At 40.0% G+C, this 16,505-nt stretch overlaps 2 protein-coding genes across 3 annotated transcripts in view; one reads left to right on the top strand and one right to left on the bottom strand.

Moving 5' to 3' along the window:
• The window catches only part of TBX21 (T-box transcription factor 21), a gene marked incomplete at both ends in the record, with an annotated part of 46,555 nt that extends 30,654 nt beyond the window's left edge, over positions 1-15,901 (top strand). Inside the window, 5 exons of the mRNA XM_081343713.1 lie at positions 7,640-7,794; positions 11,952-12,073; positions 12,216-12,374; positions 14,655-14,716; positions 15,232-15,901. Coding sequence (XP_081199839.1) covers positions 7,640-7,794; positions 11,952-12,073; positions 12,216-12,374; positions 14,655-14,716; positions 15,232-15,901 — 1,168 coding nt within the window. The remainder of the gene's footprint in view (positions 1-7,639; positions 7,795-11,951; positions 12,074-12,215; positions 12,375-14,654; positions 14,717-15,231) is intronic.
• Positions 1-16,505, bottom strand: part of OSBPL7 (oxysterol binding protein like 7) — an 85,935-nt gene that overhangs the window by 12,728 nt on the left and 56,702 nt on the right. The window contains exon 23 of one of the 2 annotated variants that reach the window (XM_081343712.1): positions 16,076-16,345. The exons of the other annotated variant lie outside the window; for it this stretch is intronic. Coding sequence (XP_081199838.1) covers positions 16,205-16,345 — 141 coding nt within the window. The 3' untranslated portion in view covers positions 16,076-16,204. Of the gene's footprint in view, positions 1-16,075; positions 16,346-16,505 lie in introns of those variants that run through there. 2 annotated transcript variants of the gene reach the window in all.

Raw genomic sequence — 16,505 nt, 5'->3', positions numbered from 1 at the left:
GCCTACTGGGTGGGCGTGGCCATCTTGACATCACTCGCTTCAGGGGTGCCTGGGCAGGAGTGGGGCAGATCTGAGGGTCTCTGGTGAAGAAGGGTGGGACCAGGGCGAGCGCCGGGACATGGTCTCTCCCACCCTCCCTCCCTCTGTTCCTTCCTTCCTCCCTCTCACCCTCCATTCCTTCCTCCCTGTTCCTTCCTCTCTCCCTTTCCCTCCCTCCCACGCTCCTTTCCTTCCTCCATTCCTTCCTTCCTTCTTCTCACCCTCCATTCCTTCCTCCCTGTTCCTTTCTTCCTCTCCCTTTTTACCTCCTCCCACCCTCCGTTCCTTCCTCCCACCCTCCGTTCCTCCTACCCTCTGTTCCTCCCTCCCTCCCTCCATTCCTTCCTTCACCTTCTCATCTCTTTCCTTCCCCCATGCTCAGGAAGGGGTGATGGGAGGGGGAGAGATTGCCAGCACTAACGTGCTGCTGCCTATACCATGTGTGTGGGCAGGGGTGGTCCCGTTGAAAGGGATGCCTCGTGGAGGTGCTGGTGGGGAGGGGGGTGGCACTGATCTACAACCTGGTTGCATCCATCAAAGCCAGAACACGTTCAGCCTAAGATCCACTGGAACCAGCAAGGAGCTGCCCTGCTGCCTCTGTCCTGCACCCCGGGTATGCACACAGGAGATGGCCAGCACTGGCATCCTGGGTGAAGTCAGCCTGCAAGGCAAGACAGCCAGCAGGGATGCCGGACTCCACTTGCACGCACACCAGGGGGCAGGGCAGAGCTACCCAGTGGATTTAAGGCTGAGCGTGTTCTGGCTTTGATGGACGCAACCAGGTCTGCCAGCACTGCCACCAGAGGAGGGAGAACAAGGTAGGAAGTTGGCAAAAAGGCTTTTTATTCTCTCTCCAGAGAATAAACTTCCTACCTCGCTCTACCTCCTCTTGGCTTGTCTCTCCAGAAAAGAGAAAATAAAACCTTCTTCCCCTAGTCAATCTCTTCTTCACTTTAAAAATCCCTCCCCAAGAGCCCTCCCCTCCCCAAGAGCCCTGCCCTGCCACCAGAGCTCCTGACCTGTCTGCCGAATCTGCAAAGCTCTGGCAAAGCCTCCCAGCCAGGGCCGATCCCCCTCCCAACTTCCCTCTCTGCTACCCTTCCTTCCTTCCTTCTCTCCTTCTCACTTCTTTCCTTCCTCCACTCTCAGGAGGGGGTGATGGGAGGGGGAGAGATTGTCAGCGCTGCCATGTTGCCACTGGTGTTGATGAACACAACCAGGTTGTTGATCAGCACCCAGTCGGCCTGGGCTGAGCTGAGGTGCAGCAGGCTGGTCCTTCGCTCTTTCCAGAGCAGTTCCCCAGGCCAGACGGGACCACATATCAGGCCAGATTCGCCCCATGGGCCTTGTGTTTGACATGTCTGTTCTTGTTGAAAAGATTTTAATAAAAATGATATATAACAAAGTATATTCTTAAAAAAACATCTGTCTGGCTTTTGGGAAACATTTAGTGAAGAGGAACCAGTACCTCCTATGGCAGGGGTGTCAAATTGGTGGCTCGTGGGCTGGATGCATCACATGCAGACCATGGCCACTACAGCTACACAAAGGCAAAAAACATTGCAATACATCACGATACATCACATGACACGATTGAGTTCGACACCCATGTCCTATAGTAATGTTTTTACCATTAAGTCTCTTTCTCATTAACATTCAATCAAAATCTGTTTTCCTGTAATTTCAGGCTACCATTCCATGACCTTCTGGTTTCCTTAAGAGACTTGATCAGGGTTAATTGTTTTCCCCCTGAGTCTTCTCTTACTGGGTTCACTGAATCACCAGTCATAGGTCTTAGTTTCCAATATCTTGATTATTCCCATTGCCTTTCTTTATACCTGTTCCAGTTTGTCTGATTTGCTCTTCAAGTGTGGTTGCCCAGAACTAGTGTGGGGCTTGATTGGCATTTAGATCAAAATACTAAGCAAGCTCTAATAGCTGGTTTGTTTTCTTTTATTAATTGTAAACTGATTTTTTTTATTTTACAGCTTGGACTTTTGTATTAGGTGTATTGGTTTGAGTTCTTTATGTTATTGCGTTTGTCTTGTTTTTTGGTTTTAATTCTTTGTCATCCAGATGCACTACTGTGAGATGAGCTGCCATATAAATTGTTCAAATAATTAACAAAAAACAAACTTAAGGTAGATTCTGACATATAATATAAATGGCACTACCAGAAAGTAAGAAGGTATGCACTATAAAATTCTTTATCAGCACAACAGTTCTAAATATTAGAGCACCAATTGGTTTAATCAGTTAAAACTGGTTGATTTCTGACAGATATAGAATAAAGAAACTTTGCTTTAAGAGGGCACAAATAGGTATTTTAAGTTATCTGCAATATTTTGATTACCTGCAGATGCAATCCATTTATCTTTCTTTTTAAATGATTATACATTTGCTTTGAGAGTCTATGCCAGGGGTCAGCAACCTGAAACAGTGAAAGAGCCACTCGGAACCGGTTCCCTCACAAAAGGAAAAACTGGGAGCCGCAAAAGATGTGTGCACATGTGCGCATGCGCAGAACAGGGTTTGACTGAAGAGTGGAGCCAAGGTGAGATATGCACCTACCCTGCATATTTGAATTGATTGGTTGAACTTTTTTAGTCCCACTTTTTTCTTTTTTCTTTTGGACTGCACATGGCAAAGGACTGGGAGCCGTAGGAGACAAGTCATGTCCTTCTAACACCAAAAGCATTTTGTTTCTCAGCTGTACCCAATCTTCCATGCAAACCAAACAGCAAGCTGCAAAATACAATTTCAAATCAAGTAGGCTCCACTTTTCTTTTCATCTTGTAACCCCTTATACAGGTAATCCTCAATTTACTACCTTTGTTTAGTGACCATTCAAAGTTGCAACAACACTGAAAAAAGTGACTTATGATTGTTTTTTACACTCACAACCATTGCAGCATGTGATCAAAATTCAGGCACTTGGCAACTGGCATAAATTTATGACAGTTGCAGTATCCTAGGGTCATGTGATCACCTTTTATGACCTTCTGACAAGCAAAGTCAAAGGGGAAGCCAGATTAACTTAACAATCATGTTACTAACTTAAGAACTACAATGATTCAATTCACAATTGTGGGAAGAAAGGTCATAAAACGTGGCAAAACTCAATTAACAACTGTCTTGCTTAGCAATGGAAATGTTGAGCTCAATTGTGGTCATAAATCAATGACTACCAGTATTTAACTAGTGGCTTTTTGTCATACATATTTAGATAAGTCTTTCTGCCATTGTTTAAATGATTAATCAGTTGTTAAAACAGGTATTCTCTGCAACAAAAACATCCTTGTAGGCAATACACTGGTTTTTATTGCCGAAATTCTCCCCAGCAATGACAGTTGTAGTTTCTCCCATCTTAACATTTATCTTTAACTTCATTCTATGTATTAACATAGTTATTTTGAAATAACATGTAATTCATAACATAGAAATAACATATAGTCAGTGATACCAGATAATTTATCTTCTTCTGAATCTTAAAACCCAGCATATTCAATTCTATTTGATTGTCTATCTTCATATTATTTGTTAATTTTGAACCCTGTTAATGTACTAAATTATTTTAATTTGTCCCTTAGTGTCCTTTTAAATGATCTTCCAAAATCAATATCAAGTTACTTACAAAAGCCCTTAACCTATAAGTTTCTTTTTTAATCTTTATTCCCACAATCATCTCATCTTATATCTCTAGTCCAGACATGTCAAACTCATGACGTCACGTGATGTTGCACAACATATCGGGACTGTTTTGCCATTGCCGGCAATGGGGTGGGCACGGCTTCTGCATGATGCGTCTGCCCCATAGGCCGGCAGTTTGACACCCCTGCTCTAGTCAGTATTTCAAGAATAAAATAAAGAGAGGAGACATTGAGTATCCATATTGTTCCTTTTTGTATTTCACTGGGTTTGTTAGATCACCATTAACTTTTAGCGAGGATTCATAGTGAACTAGACATCCCTGAAAAAAAATGGAGGCATTGAGATTGACAGCCAGACAATAACTTCTTTCTGCCATTACTATTGGTGTATCACTGATGCTATGAACCACATTTAAAATTTATCTTTTATACCAGAGGTACGCAACCTTTTGGACACCAGGGACCAGTTCCGTGGAGAGAGGTTTCTCTGTGGACCGGAGGGTGTGTGGTTTTGTGTGTTGCCTGCATCTTGCGTATGGGGCTTTGCTTGTTTGTGCAGACCGGTTGCTGGCATGCCGCGGCCCAGTACAGGTCCACGGACCGGAGGTTAGGGACCCCTGTTTTATACTACAGTTTTAGGTTATTTATCTTACATAGTCATTGGCCATCAATTAAACTAAATTGAACTTGTGCCCTATATAAATTGATATCCAGAGAGGCATTAACTCTGACATATTTAATTCTATCAGGAAGATGAAAAATTCACTTTTAACTTCAATGCTTCTAGAATGGTATTATTTGTGGGAATCTATAAAGGATGTTTATTAATTTTCTAATCATGCCTTTTTCCTTATGTAATGCTTTGTGCTAGTGAGAGATCTATGTTAAATGTACATAGACTTCACAAGATCTTTTGTTTTGATTTGGACTTCTTCAAGATAATGAAGAAGTCCAAATCTGATTAGCTTGAATTGCTGAGTCACATGTGCATCTCTTAGTTTTCAAATATTTGACAACTCAGGAATGTAAGAGTTTGCTGACAATATATACATTAGTCATATATGAGGGGATGTTATTATATTTTAGTATAACGCATGTATCTACATTTTACATCATTTGCCATGTTGAGAAAGAGAAGCTTCCTTCTATCTGTGACAATCATCAAGTCCTTAAAAAATAATGAACAGAAAATAATATTTATGTTCACTTTACTTCTCAGCCTCCTCTTTACCCTATTCAAGATGCTCCTGTAGTTTAATAGATTAAAAGGGAAAAGATAATGAATCATGATGGGTTGGATCAATCCTATATATACACTTACTTAGTATTAAAATCTGTTGAGCCTACTTCTAAAAATATGTATGGACTTGCATTGTAGAGAAATTAATGGAACAAAACTAAGTCCGATTTAAACTTCTATAATCTCAAAAAAAACTATGTGCTATAAATTTAGAATAAATATTTGGTTCTATTTTGCCCAATCCCAACTCTACCAACATTCCTTTTAGAACTGTAACAAGTATGTCTCCTGTAAGGTTGCTGACAGTCCTTTCTGCACAATCAGAGTAAAAGAATCTGATTGTGACACATTTTGAATATAAAGCTGTGAGTTTAGATTCTGATTTTTCTTCTTTAACTTTCTCCTCATCCCTCAGTTATATCAGCATATGTGTGGAGATATGGGAAAAGATTCCTAACAAAATTGTATCTGGCTTGGCACAATCATAATCCATTTTATTAGGACTGATATTGCAGAATGTGTTTTAAAAGGTTGATGGCTAAATTTGATACTTGCTATACCAGAGGTAGGTAACCTTGGCTCTTTTATGACTTGTGGACTTCAACTACCAGAATTCCTGAGTCAGCATGGCTGGTTCAGGAATTCTGGGTATTGAAGTCCACAAGTCATGAAAGAGCCAAGGTTGCTACCCCTGTGCTATACAATGATTGAATGAGAAATTATTTTGCATAGGTCCCATTCAAATTAATGGGAACTGTTCAGACAGGAGTTGTTTATTTCAATTATGCAGAAAAACTCTTTTGTAAGCAAGCCCCAGATTATTCAGTGTGTGTATATTTGTGATTTGGATTCTCCATTCTCAAATATCAAACAATTTGCCCTGGGAATAGACTCATACTATCTGACATTTTGTCCATCTGTTTTGAGGGGTTTTCTCTCTCTCTTTCTTCTCTTCTCACTTTCTCTGAAAATAGCAGTGTCTATTTCTGAACCGGAAATGTGGCAGAAGGGGAACGAAAGAGGGAGGGAGGAAGGGAGGAGCAAGAGGGAAATGGTAAGGTAAAGAATTTGCTTAAGGTCAGAGGGGGTAAAAAAGAAACAGAGCTGTTCTTACATCTGTTGCAGTCAATTCAACAGTTCTTCAGGAAAGAAAATACAGAACTTGTTCTATTCTGTTTGAGCTGCCCTTTTGGAATTAGGTGAAGCAATTGTGAATGGCTGGAAATTGTCCATTGGGAAGTAATTAACCTTCTTAGGGCTAAATGCAGCCATTGAAGAAGCTGAAGGATGTATTGCACATTCAGCTACACCAGCAAGAACAGATGGGAAGCAAAAGATTATTTTGATACACAATGAAAATTCATCTCTTTCCTCTCTTCCTTTCTTTCTTTGGAAGAAATACTCCCACTTTTGATGTGTCAAAAGTGACATGCCACAATGTTTCAGAAGACTCATCAGCATTCAACAATACCTGACAACAACTATTCTTGAAAATACATCCCGTTCTCAAATAATTTTTGGAGGCTGTGCAAGAATGGGTATGTTCCTGCAGGGCGTCCAGAGTCTTCAAAAATCACATGAGAATGGCGCATATTTTGGGGTGGTTTGCAGAGCGTGTAGAGGTTGAAGAAAAGCATTCTCCAAAGCTTCTTCAAGAACGAAGGCCTCGTGCAACTCAGAGCAGCCTTTGATAGACCATAGGGGCCTGTCACACCTTGGACAGTGACACAGAGTAGCATTTTTGAGGGCCAGTAGTAGTGCTAGGGCTGAGGTTTGAGGCCCAAGGCCTCTATTTCAGGCCTACTTTCAACATTGCTGCCACTGCTGTTCAGGAGGGTACATGGGGGTGGGTGACATGCCAGCACAGTCAAGTTAGATATTTTCTTAATTTTTGATATGCCAAGCTCAACAGATTTGCCCTTACTGTCCTAACTAATCAATGAAAGATAATTTTATATTTAAGCACTGAGCCATAAACATTTCTGTTGTTGAATGGTGAGACAAGATATTTTGTTTATCAGCTGGGTTGTGACAGAATCTAATGTTGATTGGGATGAAAGGAAGTGATTATCCAAGATCACCCATTTAGTTTCCATGCTCCAGGGAGGACTAAAAGCTGGGTCTTCCCACTCCTGGTCAGACTCCTTAACTATTGTCATACTGATTTTCTTGTGTTTTTTTCCAGTATATTGGAGTATATCTGAATGAGTATTAATAAATTAATATGTGTTCTGCAATGAGGTCAGCTTTTTCCAACAAAGACACAAACACATAAATCAGGACAAATACAGATACCAAGTAATAAGAAACTTTAAAATGCAAAAATATGCAACATTTTATATATACGTGTGTGTATGTGTAATATGTAGTCAATATGTAGACTACATGTGGGCTATATAGTTGGAAAGTAAGAATTTGGTAGGAATGCATATGACATGAGTTATTTTGCACAATTAAGATTTCAAATGGCAATAGGGACAAGCAAGGATTGTGTCACCTTGCAATTACTTTCCAATAATAAGTAATACATATAGAAAACAGAAGGGTGAACAGTTGCCATAACATTTTCTTAAAAAATGTGCTTTACTTCACTACAGGCATGTCTCAGCCTAAAAGCAGAGAACAAACTGAGTTTCTGGGAAATATGTAATGTGATAGCCTACCTTTCTTTTCTCTCTTCCCCAATCCTTCTTTCTACCTCACCAATTAGGAGGATGTTTCCATTTCTGAGTTTCAACATCTCCGGGCTGGATCCTGTGGCTCATTATAGCATCTATGTGGATGTTGTGTTAGTGGATCAGCACCACTGGCGATACCAAGGCGGGAAATGGGTTCAATGCGGCAAGGCCGAGGGAAATATGCCAGGTATAAATAGAGAAATCCTCTCTTTTTTCATTGTCTCTTCTCTTTTCAAAGGAGTAAAATTCCAATCAGGATTCTACTAGCAAGCATTTAAACCAGGGGTCTTCAAACTTGGCCCTCTTATGACTTTTGGACTTCAACTCCCAGAATTCCTCAGCCAGCGTGCCTGGCTGATGAATTCTGGGAGTTGAAGTCCACAAGTCATAAAAGGGCCAGGTTTGAAGACCCCTGATTTAAACAAATCTTCTTTTAGGTTTGTGTGCATGGACTACTGTTTTGTTTTCTTTTTTTTAAAGAGGCAATTACCACCCTAAATTAAATGTGGATGGTTTCAAATCTAGTTTGGACCCATACTATAAAATGAATTTTAAAAATCAGCAATAAGAAATATGTACTTCAGGTCTCTACCATTATCGGATTCATTCTCAGGCATCTATAGCAAAATGAATGAGGAGAAGGTCCATGATAGTTTAAACTTCTAGATAACGTATTCAATCCAAGATAATAAAATAATAAAAGAGATACATTCTTCATGAATCTGAAGGCTTTCTTACTATGGGCATGCAGCATTTCAAATTTGAGGGGAAGAAGTTGCTTTGTAGCACCTGGAGGTGCTCACGAATTCCCCAATAGCTACTCTTAACGGAGACATCTGTTCCTAGGAATATGCAGTTATTATGAAGATGATTATGCATGCTCCCAAACACCCTTTTCTTTCAACATCACACAGCTCTATTTCTTACATTTCTTATTTCTTGACATACAGTATCAGGATTCATTTCCGGTTCAATTCAGTCATGAATCTTCTATTCGTATGTAGGAATTCATAGATTTAGAATGTTTATCTATTGCTTTTCTACAAAGGCTTCCCAAAACATTTACAGGTAATCCTTAACTTATAACCATAATGGAGCTTGGAATTTCTGTCATATGTCATGACAGTCATAAATTGAGGCACCTAGGCATGACCAACCTGTTTTTATGATATTTTTGTGGCAATCATTAAGTGAAGATTAAGCTGACATGGTGGTTATTAAATGAAGCCCACTGTCTGCAAACTGTCATTGCCAGACTTTGGAAATAAATGTTGGGTTCCAGCAAAAAAAACATTTTAAATCATAGTCACATGACCACAGGATAATGTAAACAGTCATAAGTGTGGGCCAGTTGCTGAGCATCCAAAATGTGATCCTGTGACTATGGTGTGTGTGTATGTGTGTCTGTATGTGTGTGTGTGTGTGTGTGTGTGTGTGTGTGTGGTGGGAGGGGGACACTGGACTTTGAATCCAGGTCATAAGAACCTTTGAGAGTCTGCTGTAACTTTAAACTGGTGCTAAGCAATGGGTCATAAATTGAGGCCTACTGTACCCTACCATTAGGTATGAGTTGAAACTGATGATGATGTCAGAAATGCACAGAGGTATTACACCTGTGGTCCCCAGCCTTTCCTGCTTGGCAGTCCAGCAGGGGGTGGACAGGGGATGGTTCTGTATGAGCGGCAGATGTGTGTGGGGGCACTCGTGGAAATGGAGCTTCACAAACAAGTGCAAGCACCCATCGCTTGCAAAAGAGGAGCTGCGCACACACACATGCTTGCCCACTGCTTGTGCAGCTGGTTCTGAACAGGCCACGACCCATTATATTAATGGACCTCAGCCCAAGGGTTGAGGACCCCTGTATTACAATTCCACAGATACTAAAAAAATGGTACTTATTACATTCTAAAGGAATGATATTTAATTATCCAAAATAGGCAGTCAGGAGTGCTATCCAAGTCGGAAAATAGTATTTTAAATGGAATCTAAGGATCCTCAAACGGATCTAAAGAAATTAAGATCTTAGATGGAAATTGGGATTTTAGAGGAAGCCCTATAAGGTAGCAGTTATTTCCCATCTTCAACCAATGAGAGATTAATAACATCATCCTGATAGGCTAAACAAGTCTCAAAGGCAGGTGCTAAGGATCAGTCACAATCATTTTGGTTGAACTAAAATATTAGGGCTTCTCTTTCTATTAAAAAGAAGAAGAAGAAGAAGAAGAAGAAGAAGAAGAAGAAGAAGAAGAAGAAGAAGAAGAAGAAGAAGAAGAAGAAGAAGAAGAAGAAGAAGAAGAAGAAGAAGAAGAAGGAGGAGGAGGAGGAGGAGGAGGAGGAGGAGGAGGAGGAGGGAGGCAATGCTGAAAACTTTCAGTCTGGAAAAAGATTTTAAATAAAATGTATAGGGCCACCTAACTCACTCTCAGTGACTCCGGGCAGCTTGCAACTTAAAATATTTAAAATGTTTCTTTCATCCCATAATACCTGCCCAATCAGTGGACCCCATTTTCCATCTCTTCAATGACAGAAGCTACAATTTTTCAGGAGATCTCTATGGAAGCATTCCATTTTCCTTCTGCTTAGAACTTATCTGGAATGCTGAGGTGGGGAAAAAAGAGGCTTTATTTCCTAGCTGGGATTCCTATTTGTTCAGTTGATTCTTTTTAAAAACTGTCCTATTAATACTATTCAAAATATCATAAAATTATTAGCAGATAATTTGTAAATAAAATTGTCACACAGAATGAATGTTTAAATATATGATTCAAATCAGAAAGTGGAAAAAAATATCCTTTCATTGTTGCCATTCCACCATCCCAGTTGCGTTTTCAAATATTACCCCAGTTTCAAGAACCATTGCTCCATCTACTGCCAGAGATGAGAAATGGCACTGTAATCATTAAAACCTGTTAGCAAAATATTAATGCAAAAAATTTTTTTTAGGTTTTTTTTAATCCCACCTTTATTATTCTTATAAGCAATTCAAGGTGGCAAACATGCCTAATACTTCTTCCTCTTCCTATTCATGCAGACTATTCCTATTCATACAGACAATACAAAAATTATGATATGAAATAATAAATTAAAGTTGTTTTTGAGCATGTACAAAGTGTGTTTCCATTACTATAAATTACTGTCCATGTTCTAAATATTTAGCTTTTACAGCAAATCAACAAGGCCACATGGTTTAATGGTCCAGTGGATTTAAGATTTAAAGATTAAGAATTTCTGACCCTTAAATGTCTACTATATAAAAATAATTTATTAAATAATTACTTTAAGTAATAATACAGATAGTCCTTGACATACAATCATTCATTTAGTAACTGTTCAAAATTACAACAGCACTGGAAAAAGTGACTTATGACCTGTACTTACATTTACAACCATTGCAACAATCCACATGGTCACATTATCAAAATTTGGATGCTTGCCAACTAGCATGTATTTACAACAGTTGCAGCATCCTGGGGTAATGTGATCACCATTTGCAACTTTCTCAGCCACTTCCAATAAGCAAAGTCAATTTGGGAACCCAGAATCACTTAACCCCTTCAGACTCACTTATTCACTTCAGTGCAATGATTCACTTAACAACCATAGCAAAAAAACATTATAAAATCAGACACAAGTCTCTTGGCAACTGGTTTGCTTAGCATGTTCTGGCCCCAAATGTGATCATAAGTCAAGGACTACCTGTACTACAAATAACAATAAGAGATAATAACAATAATAATAATTTCATTAAAAGCAGGTAATTTTTAAAATATGAAAAGCATTTTAATATTGATATCATTAATGGGAAATTTGCATTGGGACACCCTGGACATAGATTTGCATATTTAGGAACCATTCTAATCCTAATTGTTTGTACAGTAGGTATTAGAGCTTTAATATATCTTGTTTTCAAAACATAATGCTTTACTTTAAAAATTATAATCTATGGCTATGTTGCAAGCTGAGATGAGTTTAGGGGAATCTGCTGTTTATTAGAATCCCCTTGGGGGATGTCTAAAAATGTAAAGAAAATCGCATATTTATGGGATTTCACACTCCGGGTTCTCCTGTTTATAGGCAGGGTCATAGTCCTAGATAACATCCCATAATCTATATGTGCCTCTTCTTCTCACCCTACCCGTCAAAGCAAGCAGCCACTTTACGTATTTGTCATACTTCCTGCTAAGAAATTGGGAACTGTCATTTCAGGAACAGACCGAGCAAAACATAGCAAGAATAGTTGGTCTGAAGTGGCTTCAAGTGAGTTTGTTTACTTAATAGTTTAGTATGTACTTTCTCCATGCTTAAACTGCAAGATACTTACTGGAAATGCCATCGTTCTGGCAGGGAATCGGACATACATGCATCCAGATTCTCCCAACACTGGAGCACATTGGATGCGACAGGAAATTTCCTTTGGGAAACTGAAACTCACCAACAATAAAGGAGCATCAAACAATATCACCCAGGTAACGGGGTTCTTGAATCTGGATTTTATCCATCTCGTCAGCATTGATATTAAAAAAATCCAGGACTGTTATTGGGGTGGAATATGTTCAGCTGCCACTCACAGATCTTGTATGAATGAATCGTGTCCCGTGTATTTGGCAGATGATTGTACTGCAGTCCTTACACAAGTATCAGCCTCGCCTGCATGTTACTGAGGCCAAGCAGGGCGAAGTGGACGAAGTGCATCCCTCAATCTGCACCCAGACCTTTACTTTTCCAGAGACTCAGTTCATCGCAGTTACTGCATACCAAAATGCTGATGTAAGTTTATATGAGAAGGAGAATCGCACCCTTTCACTCTTTGTATGGCAGAAGGGTAAGAAGGTGGTGGCAAATTTAGAAAATATTTATTTGCCTGTTTGTAGTATTTCTATCCCACCATTCCTCTAAAACTTCATACACTCCTGGCTTCCCACCCCCATTTTATCCTCATGCTATTCCTGTGAGGGACTTTAGGGCTCTATGTGGTAATGGGCTCAAATTATCTATAGCTAGCCCTCATTTAGCAACCAGAATTGGGACCAGCAAACTGGTTGTTAAGCAAAGCGATTGCTAAGTGAAATTGTGATTGGGCTTATAATCTTACTAAAGCTTTCCTTTGCTTTACAGACTTTCAAAAGCCGTAAAAGGGAGGATGTGTTGCAAGCTTACTTTTTTTCACCACTATCATAACTGCAAACAATTGCTAAATGAGCCGGTCATTAAATGAGGATTATTGTATTGAGTGCCATGACTTAGCTAGGATTTGAACCTGGATCTCCCTAGTCTTAGTCTTAGTCTAACCTAACCACCACATCACTGATTGGCTGGGGGAACTTAATAATTAAAGTAGTTCAGTTAGGGAAAGTTATTCTTTAACAATCACCAAGTTAATAAATATCCTCTTGGCAAGAACACATCAGCTAATTTAGAAATGAAAAAGACAACAGTGTTTGCAGGCAAAGAATGAGTACACTTGAAGTTCTGTGAAGTAACACAAGGATCAAAAATCCATTTTGCCATAGCATACAATAGTTATTTATTCTTACCACCATTGTCCCCATCATTATATAGTGGATTTTGGTATAATACATACAACTTGGTAAAAAGGAATCCCTGTGGATTTTACCCCGATGGATGTTGCCACTTATAGGGGACAGTGCTCATCTCTGTTTTTAGGCCATTGAGCAAGCCCTGTTGAAAGACATTTCCATAATCAGGTGGCCAGCATGAAGTCACAGAGTGATGTTATCATCCCACCTAAATGGTACCTGTTTATCTACTCAAATTTGCATGCTTTCGAACTGCTAGGTTGGCAGGAGCTGGGGCAGTGTCGGGAGTTCACCCCGTCACATGGTTCTCACATCTTGAACCTGAGCTGTCAGCTTTCCAAGCACACTTCCTTAATCACAGAGCCATTGCACCACCCCACATACAACATGAAATCCAAAATAATAGTAATTGTAGTATAGTAGCACTAGTTGTAGAAGTAGTAAACCCAGGATTTGATAAGTGAATACAAATGCCAAATCCAGTCTAAACATCTGGTTAACTATGGGATGAACAACAACAATAACAACAACAATACTCAACAACTAGAAAAAAATAATGAGATACCGTGATCTGCAAATTGAAGTTGAGCGATTGTGGAGGAAGAAATCAATGGTTGTGCCAATAGTAATAGGAGCCCTTGGAGCAATACCCAAAGGCTGCCTAGACACATGGAAATTTTGAACTTATCAGACGTGAATATTCTGACTTTGCAAAAAACCACCTTACTCAGAACTGACTATTTACTCAGACATTACCTTAACAACTCCTAGGTCCTTGGTTAGGACTTGAATTGTTAAGTTTTACCGGCCTCATACTGAGAATCAAATTGAAGATTAACTCTATTATTATTATTATTATTATTATTATTATTATTATTATTATTATTATTATTATTATTATTATTATTATTATTATTATTATTATTATTATTATTATTATTATTATTAATATTGAATTGGATGAGATGAGATAGCTAAACTCATTCCTTTTTGGTATTATGGTATAAATACTATATATGCTATAAATACTATAAAGGTAAAGGTAAAGGTTCCCCCGCACATGCATGCTAGTCGTTTCCAACTCTAGGGGCCGGTGCTCATCTCTGTTTCAAAGCCGAAGAGCCAGCATTTGTCCGAGGACATCTCCGTGGTCATGTGGCCGGCATGACTAGACGCCAAAGGTGCACGGAACGCTGTTACCTTCCCACCATAGTGGCCCCTATTTTTCTACTTGCATTTTTACGTGCTTTCGAAGTGCTAGGTTGGCAGAAGCTGGGATGAGTAACAGGTGCTCACTCTGTTACGCAGCACTCAGGATTCGACCCGCCAAACTGCCGACCTTCTGATCGACAAGCTCAGTGTCCTAACCCACTGAGCCACTGCGTCCCTTTTATAAATACTATACTATACTATAAATACTATGCTATGCTATACAATACAATACTATACTATACTATAGTATAAATAAATTTTATAGCTACTATTTTCAGTTTCCTTGATTTTTTTCTAGATCACTCAGCTGAAAATAGATCATAACCCTTTTGCTAAAGGCTTCCGCGACAATTTTGATACGTAAGTCTATTGCATTTTCTTCCTAATTTCTTAATGTATTCATTAGCATTTCATGACCCCTTGTATTCTATTTGAATGTAATGCCCTTTGCCTCCTCTAGGTGTTTTACCAATTTAATCATTGCATAGAAATGGTTAAAAAACTATGGCAAACTGTAGTTTGATATGATTTCTTAATTGCACAGTAATTAGTATATTACATGGGTTGCAGTGGGGAGTTAACAAGCAAAAATTGCAGTGGATAATCTGGTATTCTGCAGAGATCCAAAGATATAGCATCCATAATCCTTGATTATTAGTTATGCTATCTGGAATATGTGTGAACTGTATGTGGAGGATAGCCAACTGTCTATCCTAGAGCAGGACAATCAGGTACTATGGCTTGAAATAGGCTTGCAATCCAATCTAGTGCCCAAGAATGAACTCCTTTGATTGTCTTTCCTAACTATCTGGTGCAGATTCCTTGTCTCACACCCACTTGTTGTTTTTCTCTCTCCACTCTCCACCCTTTGCCAGGATGTATACCACAACCGAGGGAGAGCGCACAACCCCATCTCCACCCAGTGTGGCCAGCTGCCAACAGCTCCTGTCAGGCAGCCGGTTCCAGCCCTTCTTGCATGACCAGTTTCCACTGCCCCAGAGCCGCTTCTTCAATCGAGAATGTGTCCCACTCCCTCTGCCACCCAAGGATCCTCCCCACTGGTATTTTGCTTCACAACAGCCTCCCCCTGCTCCCTTGGAATATGGTGCCTATGAGGGAGACTTCCGAGGGAACAAATTTATGCCCTATGGGGTAAAGCCATTTGCTCTCCAGCCGGCCTCCCACTCCTCCTTGCCCTATTATCAGGACCACCCATTTGGTCCACCTCCTGCATGGAGTTCACCACCTCAGTACCACCATCCCAAGCCCAATCCTGGGCCCCTGAGCTGGTTCCGGCCCATGCGGGATTTGCAGGCCTTGCCTGCTGGAGAGGAGAAAGGGAAGGACAATGAGGGCTGGGCTGAACCAGGCTCAGTGAAGTCTGCAGATTCGTCAGACTCTGGCTTATACGAAGCTGAGTGTAAGCGTCGCAGAGTGTCTCCTTATGTCTCAAGTGCCGAAAGCTCCCCACCTCTCCGCAATGGGGAGCTCTATGACAAAGAAAGTGGTGGGGACAGTGGTTATTATGGGTTCTATGGCAACTAAGAGAAGTCAGAGAGGTGCAATAGCAAAGGATGGGGGGGGGGAAATTTCTGCAGAGGTAACTTGGTATCAGAAGTTCCCTGTAAGATGCATCTCTTTGTGGGGAATAGTCCACTCCTCCATGGGCACTGCCAAAAGTATCGCTAAGTCATAGATTGAGGTTCTTTGTAATCACACTTCTTTATTCTACAGTTTCCAGGTGGTAGTCTTCTGATGTTAAACATGCATTCATTGCGACATTTGTGGATCTAAGTGATGCAAGCTTTCATGGTGAGCCCAGATCTTGGCTCTTGGATTCCCTTATATTCATGTATAAGAGCTTTTGCTTGTGTGTGGCAAATGACAAGGACAGACACACTCCAGTAGAAATGCATCAACGCAACACATCTGCAGGTTCTCTTCACATACTGTAGCTATTTTCAGTTTTGCTTCCAAGCTCTGCCATTCCTGCATATTGTTGAGCAATGAGAAACAATTTTATCTTCTTAAATGCATTGAAATGTTTAGCAAATATTAAGATGTGAAATTTGACATGGAGAGATCTGATAAACTCACACATGTGCACAAATACTTCTTAATTCTAAAGTGCATGCCATAATGCTACATA

The sequence above is a fragment of the Vipera berus genome (genome assembly GCF_964194415.1).
Source record: "Vipera berus genome assembly, chromosome: Z".
Lineage (NCBI taxonomy): Eukaryota > Metazoa > Chordata > Lepidosauria > Squamata > Viperidae > Vipera > Vipera berus.
The sequence above is the reverse complement of the archived record's forward strand: the minus strand, read 5'-3'. Positions and strand labels throughout refer to the sequence as shown.